This window comes from Paralichthys olivaceus, chromosome 11 (assembly GCF_024713975.1).
Source record: "Paralichthys olivaceus isolate ysfri-2021 chromosome 11, ASM2471397v2, whole genome shotgun sequence".
In the NCBI taxonomy this organism is placed as follows: Eukaryota; Metazoa; Chordata; class Actinopteri; order Pleuronectiformes; family Paralichthyidae; genus Paralichthys; species Paralichthys olivaceus.
Window position 1 is genome coordinate 10,125,073 of NC_091103.1, and position 12,622 is coordinate 10,137,694.

General features: G+C 40.5%; 1 protein-coding gene across 1 annotated transcript in view; it reads left to right on the plus strand.

The window, feature by feature from the left end:
- The window catches only part of lekr1 (Leucine-, glutamate- and lysine-rich protein 1), a 69,014-nt gene that overhangs the window by 387 nt on the left and 56,005 nt on the right, over positions 1-12,622 (plus strand). The window contains exon 2 of the mRNA XM_069534138.1: positions 2,619-2,713. Within this exon, the coding sequence (XP_069390239.1) occupies positions 2,619-2,713 (95 nt within the window). The remainder of the gene's footprint in view (positions 1-2,618; positions 2,714-12,622) is intronic.

The window sequence follows — 12,622 nt, forward strand, 5'->3', positions numbered from 1 at the left end:
TTTATGCTTTTAGCTTCTCTTTCCTAAAATGCCTGTATAGCCCCCACGTGTTGTTGTTGTTAAGGGATTATTTATATGAGTAAACCTTAAGTCTGCATGTTTGGACTGGATGTGCTTTAGTTGTGCCAGTGATGCTCATGAACGTACATTTAAAATCAACCTTTTTAATCTGTCTTTTATACAGTGTTTCGTGATTTTATTGTTATCTTATTTATTTTAGTACATCATTTATATCTTATAGTATAATTATTTGAGGTTGTAGCTTGTATTTGTTTAATTTACTGCTTGCTTACTGCAGCTTTTATTATCTTCTATTTGTTGTCTTTTCTAATGTTGATTGCTCAGGTCGGAAAAAGTCCCTTAATCCAAGTGTTATATAATTCAGCGTTTCAATCAATCAATCACCAGTAAAGCAGTCTGAATTGCATTTGATTTGTTTGAAAGGTACTATATAAACAACATCTGATTAATTGATCCATACTAATTAAAGGAAAGGAAAGACACTTGCTGATTAGATTTGACCCCAAAGGTATCCAGTGCTGCTGAACTGCAACAACCAAATATCTTTATGGTTTAATAAAATCAAAGTTTTTGATATTCTTCCAGGATTTGGTAGGTCACTGTGTCTTTGGTCCTCTGCTCCCTAGTGGCTAAATGCTTTTTCCCCTGCAGTGCCTGTATTTTTGCACATGCCAAACTGTGGGCCCTCATGAGTTTATGTGTTCGTGCATGTTCTCCTCTCACGACTCAGACATGCGTCCATGCAGAATAGATGAGTTTATGAACAGCTTGCCTCTCTCACATTAGACTGATTAATAGTTCAATCAGGGCTAAAACGGACAAAATGTCACGAGGGAACAGTTGTCATGCAAAATCCGCCCTTTATATCTGCATCCATCTAAAAGGATAGGCCTGCTTAATGCTGTCACGGGCAGTTACTAATTTATCTGCGTTGTGTGAGCCAACGAAGGATCGCTGCTGTGTTTTAAGTGCAGGGCCTGGAGACAGTAGGGGGGCAATCAGGCTATTAGCTTGCATGAGCATGAAGCCTGCTCTTTGATTGGGCAGGGTTTGTGTGTCTGTACTGGTGTGTGTGAGAAAGACAGAGAGGGTACACAAGCTTGTTGACATGCTAGTGCTTAAATGTTTAGACAGTGCCTCAAGTTAAACCTGCATGTTTTTGCATGAATTCTCAGACTGTATGTTTGTGTGCATTGTGCTTGTGGCCAAACTCTCATGTGTTTGTGCTGCACATTCTCCTCTCACTCTACTTCCCTCAGATTGTCTGCAAGGGCATTTATTGTCTGGCATGCAGCCGTGCATCAGGGACCTTCTGATAGAAATGACCTATGGCCCTAAGTTAGCTAGAGGTATTTAATCTGAGGTCAAGTGTTGAGTTGGCGTGATGCTTTCCCCGCAGTAATGGTGAGCTGATAGATAAATGCTCTGAAAGCATGCACACACAGATAGACAAACAGGGGCTGGGTTGGGCTGGCATTACTGTTCTTGCACGACCTGCTGCACCCATGTTCACATAACTGACTGTACCACTGTTACAAAACAGCCGAAACCTAGAACACATTGCTCAAGTAAACTATCACCTCCATCATTTCTTAACAACTCACACAAAATAGGTTATTAGAACTTTGTTTTGTGCAAAGTTCCCTCACTTAAAGTTTGAATCAGTCCTTGTTAAACTCTCTGTTACCATGTGGTGGAGGACAAGCTAATGTATAGCTGTGAAGGCAAAACCCCTCAGCTGTGAAATGCCATAATCTACAGTCTATAAGCTTAATGCTGTAAGCTTGACTGATTAATCTATTGAATAGAGTGTACAGCAAATGGATTTAATATGGTGGACATCACGCTAAGGGATTTACCCTTATATTAACCTCAGAGGCTAAGTCATCAGTTTAAAAGTTCCACCCTTTTCCTCAAAAGAGTAGTCAATATTCCTGGGTATAATATCAGGTAGAAAACCTTGGATGCCATGGCTTTATTTGAGTGATTATTGTTAAATGTATTGTTTTAACACATAAACATTTTTTCCTGAAAGCTGCTACTGTGGTATGAGTCAGAGAAGAACCCATCAAATTTTGAATTGCTCAGATCTGTCTTTTTAAAATGTTCACTGATCTCCCTGAGAATAATCCATTGATCTTGATTTAAAACAATGTAATCAGGTTTATTTAGAGATAGATAGTTAGATATTTATTGACGTGTGCAATTTGGTGCAGCTTGATAAGGGGACTGTTGGGCCTTGGTGGAGATATGGGCTCTACTGAATGCCATTCTAATTCTGATGAACATAGTTATTTATAACTATGTTCATGTCAAACATCCACTGGCTCCAGATGTTGTAAAGCATCTGTAACTTGTCTCTGTTCAATAGCACTTTTAATTAATTTGTGCTGTTCTTCAAAACAAACAATTTCCCAATATCTCCCAGGACGTTTATTTTTTTCAACTCTTTGTATAGATGAAGCAATGAACTAGATAAACTAAAACAACAAATTAATCAGTATGGAAATAGTTGTTTGCTCCCTCGGATGAAAACTCATAACACACGGTAAATTAGCAGTGTAGCTAATTGGGGCTGGTCCTCTGCTTGTTTCCAGGAGACAAGCAGAGAATGGAGGAGGAGAAGGAGAAGGAAATCACAATGGTTTGTTGCAGTCCTCCAGTCTATCCACTGCCTGAAGAAATCAAAAAGGTAAGCAGTGATTTAAAAATAAATAAACATGCGATTTTGTATGTATCTATTTTTGAAGTTAAATCTGAGTACGAAGACTCCTCTCTCAGGAGAACAAGTATGACTTCCTTTTCAGCACATACACACACAAACACACACAAACACACATGCATTTCTGTCCCATGCTGCACACGCTACCTTTCAAACAACATGTCAGACCATACTGACAAAACATATGTCGCTCAGACACATGATGTTTTTTCTTGTTTTTTTTTAAACCCAGGAATACAAATGTGTTGAAAAGACATTTGTTACATCCTGGTGAGTTTGTCAACACTGCACTCTTTCCATATGCTGCATTAATCCATATGACTTGAATAAGAAACAGGACAAAGTCTCGTCTTTTAATCTTCCATCTGTTTTTCAGATGGCGCACAGAGGAATGATTGCATGTTGCTTCATGTCCTGGTCCATGTCAGGTGGCAGTAACATATTCCCCATATGATGCTCCATATGGTATGAATATGAATTAGCAGGGAATATCTTTCGTTTTTCACCTTTTAAACAGGAAGCACAGATTATCTACTAAACCAGTTCATCTCTGTGTTAAATGAAATTACGATTTCCTAAGAGCCGTAAACTGCGCATTTTTAAAAGGAGTTGAATATATATATATATATATATATATATATATATATATATATATTACATCATATATATATATACTGTATATGTAGTTTTACTTCAGCTGTCATCCAACAAGTTGAAAGAGCATTTCCCCACATTAAAAAATGATTTTCTAAACAGAGCTTGTTCCGAGAGGGACCTCTGTGACTTCCCTGTGTGTAGCGCGGCAAAAAGGATGTCAAAATAAGACCATACATTTCTGTCTTTTACAATCTATCCTTTGCTTTCTCAAGTAGTAGTGCATCTGTTTTATTGTCTTTTTGAATGTTGATGCTGTCAAACACAAGTTTTCCCAAAGTGGAATCAGCAGCTAAGATTCTTTAGTGTTTTTTAACTTTGTGTGTTTCTGCTGCGTCGCGACATAAATAATTCAGAACTTTGCAAAATCATTAGGATCATAGCATGACTATGATATGAAATATGAATACGGCTTGTTTACAACCCGTCTTGTTCCTCCCACTTCAAGTGCATAGTAGCAAGATTACTGAATGGATCACTTGGTCCCCTCTTCCTTTCTGTCTCAGTTCCTCTGTCTGTTGCTCTCTAGTTATCTCTGGAATTTCTAATTGAGGCCAGTAGATGGCTGTTAACATTACAGCCACTGGCATTAGGCCACACACACACACACACACACTGTCCACATTCTCACATTTGTCTATCTTCCTGAACAGCCGACAGACTCAAATGGAAATCTATTTTATTTATTGACTCCTGTAGTGGGCTTCCATTCCTCCCCTGTTTGTGTGTGTTTGGTCGTGTGCTGCAGTCCTAAACTGTATGATTTTACAAAAGAGCAAAGGACAGAGAGAAAGAGAGACAATAATAAAGAATGAAAGTGGGAGGGAGCCCATCTGGTTCAGTCTCAGGATATACCTCTCTCCCTTCCTCTTTTGCTCTCTCTATCATCCACTCATATTCCAAAAGGTTTGTAAAATAGAGGATGTTCTGGGTTTAGCCCCCCACTGAGTACACCCCAGCACCATTTATTAGATGAGGCTTAGGTGGCTGGGGGTGAGCGGAGAACAAAAAACAACAGAGGCAGCGTGTTGCGAGCGCAAAGCTCCGGGCAGCACCATGAGCGGCAGTCGGTGTGGGAGGCATTGAGGAGGTGGTGTACTAACAGGCCCATTTAAGTGCTGTTAATCCTGGTGTGCTGGGAGAGGGCTGGCACAGAGGTTTAATGGTGGGCTGCTGAGAAGGAGAGCACACACACACACACACACACACACGCATATGAAAACACCTATTCATACATTGCAAGACAGTAGTTGGATTAAATCTCAATGTTAACAATGTTATATAGGGTGTGAAACATACAACTACATGTGACTTTTCTCACAGATCTCAAAAACGTAAACTATAATTGAACATTTTTAATCCTATTTGTTATAATTCTTTAAGGTTGGCATGGTGCAGAATTCTTGCATGCCGATGCCTCACATCAAAAAGGTTTCTGGTTCAAATCCTGCTTCAGCCGGGGTCTTTTGTTTGGAGTTTGCATGTTTGCATGGGTTTTCCCTGCATAGTCTGGCTTCCTCCCAGTATCCGAAGACATGCAGATTAGGTTTATGTAATATGAGACTCTAAACTGACAGTAGCTGTGAGGGTGAAAATGAATTGTCTTTTGAGTTTGTATGTTGGCCCTGTGATGGACTGGCAACCTGTCCAGGATGTACCCTGCCTCTCGCCCCCACCCGGCTCCCTCCACAACCCTCAAAGTTTAAGCCCTATAGATAATGGATGGATGGATGGATGGTTATCATTCTCTTTTCTGGCAGTCTCTGCTCTCTTCTGTCCAGTGCCTGCTGGGACATCACTAAACACAGTATTATTTGAACAGTGAAATCCACTTTTTAACTAAAAATATGCATGAACTACAGCTTTGTACCAACAATCTGCTGCTATTGCTGTTGTCTTGTAGCTTCCTTCATACTTTATTAGTAATTGGGGTTAATGGGATGGTGGGAACAAGTTTTACTCTCTTCTTCCATATTTCTGTGGACCAAAACCAACCACCCTAATCCTCATGCTGAAATTTCTTTACAGCATTTAGACTGTATTTCAAATATGCTGAGAATGCATGCTGATTCAAACTTTCAACTAGTGTCATGTGAATGCAGTCATACTTCCCCTCAGTCTCTCCCTTTGTCTTTCTCAAGGGCACATGAGCACTTATTATTCAGGGAGGCGAGAGCATTACTCCAAACTTTCACTAATGGTCGCAGGATTGAGAATCAACTCAAACGTGCTTCTCTGAGCAGGTGGTCAGACTAAAAATAGGGCTGCATTTAAAAAACGCAAAGGGGTGTGTTGGCGTGTTGCTAGAGGTAACGGTGGGAAGATGAAATATGATCCAGGAAGTGCTGTTTGATTAGAGCATTCATTAAGTTGAAGGTTTATTAGCAAAAAAGTTGTTGTTGTGGATGTTTTTATCTTTTGTCTGCTCTCGTAAGCTGTTGCTACAGTGGCTATATATTTGATTCATCTTAGGTTTTTACATCAGACACCCTTCTTGATGCAAGCTGAGTTTTGGGAAGTCAGGAATCAATCTGCCAAAAGCAGGATGTTATCAGCACTGTCGCCTCACAGCAAGCAGGTTAGCAGGTCGAATCCCCGTTTGGCTAGGATCTTTATGTGTGGAGTTTGCATTTTCTCCCTTTGTATGTGAAAGATTTTAATTTGACTCTAAATTGATCATAGGTGTGAGTGTGACTGGTTGTTTATCTACCGTCAAAGGATAAGCGGTATCTATGATGGATGAATGGATAGTTGTAGTTACTGTATCATGTCAGCAATCATATAATCTCCTCTTCTTTCAGCAATAATATTAAAAGTAGAATGTACTGTTATGTTATAAAGTAATCTGTGTGGATGTACTTGCAAGTCATTTGATTGGTCCACATGTTGGTGTTTGCCCCCTGCTTCCGGACCCCTGCTGTTTATTAATCCAGTGACGCAGTCGTACTGTCAGTCTGAATGTAGCCTAAGCTTTTAGCTGTTTTTTAAGGACAGACACTGAACTCAGCAAAATTCCCTGAAATTTTCAAGTCAGTATATATCAAGATGAAATAGAGGTGTTATACAAGACGCAGATGAAGATCAACTTCGAAAGACCCAGGCCAACACTGGTGTCTGTGTGCTGTAAACAGAAACATGTGATTTCAGAAGTGGAATTTATGCGTCACGTTCTGCGTCCTGCATTCTCTACCCAGACACCACCCCTCACCTGAATGTCCCGGACATCTTTCTGTTGTTGTGAACACGTTTGACCAGATCGTCTCCTGTTGTGTTCTTCATATTGAAACGCTGAGTAGTTCATGTATGAAAACTGTTTATATAGATGTTGTGCTTGCACTCATTTGATTGGTCCACACAGTGCACTGCTGGACAACCCTGCATTTAATTTGCCCTCTGCTTCTGGACCCCTGCTGTGCTAATGCAGTGACACAGTGCTACTGCCAGTCTGTATTTAGCCTTTGTCTACTGCCACCTCAAAACAGAGCTGTTTCACTCCTTACTGACTCGGCAGGATTTTTTCTCTGAGTTGTCAAAGTGACACTTCACCTCAGAAGATGGGTTCCCTCTCTCTCCAGCACGGTGTTCCAGTCCAAATGTGGCGAAAGGACTGGTTGTTTTAAGTGCAGCACTGGCAGAGTGCACCGCAGCCTTTTTATGCAACTGCCGAGCGCCTCTTGTTCTCCATGAGCTGCTGGTACTACCTATTCACTCTTCAAGTGTCACAGTCTGAGACAAACTCAAACACACAGTGTAACAGGACAAGACGTTCACCTCAAGGAGAGAGAGAGGGGGGAGCGCAGGCGGAGAGACAGAGTGATGGAGAGAAGATGTGAGAAAAGCGAGCCGAGAAAGAGACAGGAGGGACAATACTCCCTGTTAACTTCTCTAATGTTGTGGTATGTGAGGAGCTCCGAAACACAATGTAACAGGACAAGACGTTCGCTTCAGAGATAATTAGAGAGTGAGCGGAGAGCAGAGGGAGACAGGGAGAGAATTGGGTGCATCCCACTGTGTGTGAGAGAGAGATAAGTGAAAGATTTTCTGTTTCATTTTCTTCAGAGAGAGAATCAATGATGAGAAGAAGAGCAGAAAAACCAATAATGAGGAGAATTTCACACACACACACACACACACACACACACACACACACACACACACACACACACACTGTACCTGTCTACTTCTAGTTTCATTTATAATGGAGGAAGTACTCAGTTCTGTTAGCCGGTGCATTCACATTATAGTGTGTTCCAGCCTGAGGCTCCCATCAGTACTCTAGAGTCTCAGCAACATGCTGCTTTCTCCTCGTTCTCCTCTCCTCTTCTTCCTCTCTCATTCCCTCTCTCTCTTTCTATATGAGGTACTATATGAGCTCTCTGTGGAAAGCTGACAGAGTGGAGACGCTGGGTTGTCTCACAGTAGGGCCTGCAATTCTGGCTGACTGCTGTCTGTAAAAGTGTGGAAAGTAGGTAGGAGTTCATGCAGTGTGTGTGTGTGTGTGTGTGTCTATGTCTATGTGCTCTTGTATTATTTTAGAGCTAAGGTAACACAGTGTCTACATAGTCTGTGTAACAGTAGCCATGAATCAGCAGCAGCAGCCTCAGTGGAAGCGCTCAGGGACAACACTGAGTTTAATTACATACAAATACACTTTGATGTAACAGTGTCATCACATGTGACTTGCGTAATAAATGTAACAGTCACAGTTCCACATGCACGAGCTGCTGATCAAAGTCCACACTGTGACCACACTGCCCTCTGTTTGTTGACAGGACACATACAAAAGAGGCTTGTCCTCATTCATCCTCATTACATGTTGGAAGTTTGAATTTTTCTCAAAACTGAACAAACAAAAACAAAAATCAATTAAAGCTAAAGACTAAAGCTCAACAGCTCTTGAAGTTTATTTTATTGTGCTTTATTATCTTAACCTTTCTGTGTTGTTCATAAGATGTTACATTAGTCAGACATTTTGTTTACTGTCATTCTGACTTGTGGCATAAGGCTCTATCTAAATAGAGCACAACCTTTATTAATGTGATTAGTAAAACGTGTTTATATACTATTTCAAAATGGCTGCTGTGTAAAGGGTCAATAAGTAGACTACATGTAGCATCCCACTCTTGGTGGTGAAATATAAATTGTTGCTTTTGTGCCAGTTTGGCCACATGAATCATAAACTTTAAACAGAGCTGTGCGAATGAAATACTTTTGTCCCAGCAGTGTGTATAGTGGGTCTAAAGTATTCAGTTGTTTGAAACCATCACTCTCAAACACTTAAATCGGCACCACATCTACAACACACAACAGTGTTTGCTATGCCTCACCGTCTGTTGGTTTCCTTGTTAGAAGGCTTTTCTGTCTTTTTTTGCAGATTGAGTGTGTTTTTGTGCTGGTACCTTAGCTGGTTTAGGCCTGAAGCTTTTCCTATTCCTGCTGTGGTTCATTTGCAGGTAGTGAAACAAGTTTGTGGTAGAGCAGCAGTGGAGTTGATCTACGTCTAGTAATTACATCTAACGACAATGAGGCTGGTAGAACCTGTCACCTCTGTTTGTACTGTTAGATATTAGGATAAGTTCAATCATTATACTCGAGCATTTCACGTCTCCTCGCCTGCTACTGCAATTACCTCTTTGAAAAGCAGTTTGCCATGGAATCACAATGTATCCTTGGATAGGTTGGACCTTCTGGAGCCTTTGTTTGTCTGGGACAGAAGGACGCTTTTGTCGGCCGCATTTAAAGAAGCCTTGGAAAGGTGGCAGCCCAGTCGCACTGCTGTGATGCGTTCAGTCTTCAAATGCAGCGTCCGGAGGATGGAGGCCCTGAATTGAAGTACAGACAACAAACAGTGTAAACAAATTTTAAACAGTCTTTGATTGTATATTGACAATCAAAGTGTTTTTGATTTGCTTTTGGTTCTGGGTGACATACTGGACATACTCAATAATGTCAACTCACACATACTCATCGTTAAAACAATTAAGACAATTTTGTAGACAAACTTTTTCACACACGACTATTTTCATATACTCTGCAGTCTAATATTAACAGCAGTACAGTGTGTTCTTTTGGACACCTCACCAGAGGCTCGGCTGTTTAAGCGTAAATCGAAATCCTGACTGGCCTCCGTCGTGTCCTTTTGTGTTTCTGACTGATGACCGTGGGCTCTCCCTGTCTCCTTCTGCCTCCCTCCATCCATCCATTATTAATGTGAGCATGTCAAAATCTTCTAGAAGAAGTAGAGAGGAGAGACAAGCCACATGTCCCAGGTAGCTACACCGTGCTCCTCATTTCTCCTCCTTTCTGTCTTAATTTCTTTCCCTTGAATAATGGATAGTTTCAAACCAGACACATCCTTCCCTTCTTCTCGGACCTCGGGAGGTCGCTGGATAGTGACAGCAAATGTATTGTCTGTTTGCTGTAATCAGTGTATCTCAGACTTGCTCCAATCCTCCTCCTCCTCCTCCTCCCTCTTCATTCCACCTCCTCTCTGGTTGTTTCTCCTGTTACTCTCAAACCTTTCCTGCTCTTTTGCCACTCTGTTTTCTTAAATCTGGGCGAGAAGAGAGAGCTTAAACGAGGGTAGGAGAGGGGGGAGGTTTCATCAGGTGAATGCTGATCTGCAGTAATGACTGAGAGACAGTGGGGGGATTATTGTGCAATATTGTCACGGGTGTTGTCTGGGCCCTGGTAATACAAAGTGACAATATTGCATGATAATCCAGGGGTCATTACTAGGTCATTGTTGCTTTTATGAGACATTTTCCATGCCAGCCACTGCGGAAGCTGTTTTTGAATGATACAGATTAATCAAGTGGGCGGAGAGTCTGCCCCTGAACCCAAAACCATTAACTTAAAAACATGATTTATTAATGTTTCTCCTTGCATACTGGTGTTGTGACACAAAAATACTCAGCTGACTTTCCTAACACAGCATTAAATAAGATATTTTTCTTTTTTATACATGCAGCTTTATTTAACAGATTATTTAACAGTCCAACAGAGGTTAAGTCAGAGGACTCAGTAAACCATCATCCATATTCTTCACAAAATTTCTGTATTATTCTTTGTTATTGTAAATTTGCTTTATGATCTGGCACAGTAATTTTCAATAGAGTTCTCTTTTTTACCACCACTCATCAAACACTATTATTGACTACTTCAATTTGTATCCATTGTTGTTTCTGCTTTCACAACCTAAACATATTCAAAGCTGTTGTGTTGTAAACCTCAGTAAGTGAGGTTTTACATGAACAATTGGAAATTTAATTCAATTTTCTAAATTCGTCAAATGTAAACTTTCAGCTTATTATCATATTTTTTTGCAGAAATGTTGGATAGATAAATAAATAATTGATTAATAGAACATTTTGTGCCTGAGAGGGTGGAATCTAAGCGTCCAAGTCAACTTACAGCTGATTGGCTGGCGGAGGCTCATTTGGTGCGGACACTAACTCTTGTGGAAGATTGTGTTTATGAGAAAATACAGCATATAGCTTGACAGCCATTTATTTCATTAATTAATTTCAGTCAAACTGAATTAGATCGTCGCCTGTTTTGTTCATTCATAAGTGTCTGATTCAGCACAGAGTTAAGCACCGCAGGCAATGGCACTTGTTTTCTCTTGCTTGAGAAGGTTAAATGAGGTTGCAGTTTTCTTCGCTCCACTGACTTTCATCTAGTCAGACTGAATGTCATCTACTTCCACCTGGTTTACACTGCAGATGAAGAATTTCAGAAAACGGCATGCTATTATTCACAAACTGGATCGCAGGTGAAAAATCAAACATTCAGAGGTAGACAGGCGGGCAAGCAGACACACACATACTCACATATACACACACGCATAGTTCAGCCGTTACCTCCTCTGACCTCTCCTGGCTTAGTATGCCGTGCCATGTTGTGCCGGGTCGCGTGTTGTGATGCGTGGTCTAGTGGGGCTAACGGAAGCACATGTGTTGTCTGCTAACTCTGATTAATGTAACAGACTATACTCCCCCTTCTCTCTCTGGCTCCTTTTTTTTTTTTGCACTGGCTGCCCTGCTGTCCTGCCTTCACCCCTTATGTCTGCACTTTGTGTTTCAAACCTGAACCCTGAAAAACTATAATATCATATCGTATCATACCATATCAACTGCTACATTAAAACTGGTATGGATTTAATTCTTGGCTAATGTGTTTTTTTGACGTCAAGTCACAAAGCCATTTCAAAGAATTGAAACTACAAAATGAGTATTAAATCATGTTATTGGTGGTTCAGCATTACAATAACATACTAGTAAACCAGGTTTAATGTTGTGGCTGATTGACGTCCTGGAGTCTGGAAAGTGAACAATCTAGGTTAAAGACATCAACTGTACGACTCAGTGCAGCTCAGATTTCTGGAACTGAGAAGTTAATCCTTCTACATGCAGTTTATCATCAGTCAGCACAACCGCTGTGACATTGAATCACTAGGCTGAGGGGCATATTGTGCAGCAGGATGTACTATAGCCTGTATCAAACTCGTGATTAACTTCATGGGGTTGCAGCAATACAACTTAAATCTAGTGAAGACTGCATGTAATTGGTTCAAAGGATTTACCTGCAGCTCTGCCCAGTCAAGAATGTAAACAGGAAGTCCCTGCTTCAATAAAGATTGTAACACTAATACTACTACTACTACTACTACTACTACTACTACTACTACTACTACTCTCTTTATTACCACTACCACTACTACTACTTACCACTACTATTACCAACACCACTACTACTAATACTACATTTTACTACTACTTTTACTACTTTGTCGATTTGATTGTATTGTGTATTTTTTAAGTATTTTTTTCTTTTTTGCAGTGCTCTGATTGTTTGAAGATTTTCTCTTACTTTGCTTGAGTTTTCTCTGTTTGCATGAGTTTTCTTAAGCTGCAGTGTGCCGAGCGCTCAGGACCACTGAATATTAAAAGTTAGTGTACCATCAAAATGATTCTCAAGCTGTCAAGATAAAAATAGTTCAGCCATGTTGCTTTAAATAGGCTAAGCTTAATTTTGCCAGCGGCTAATGCAACTAACTCCATGTTGTCTATTCTGGACTTTGTATAACTGATACTGCAGCATCTTATTCTCTGTCTTGTGCTCGATGAGATTTGGAGAATCATTAATCACAGAGCTGCTGTAAATGTAGTAATCACCCAGTTCTGGAGGCTTAGCTAACCTTGAAGAAAATAAGTTAATACATGT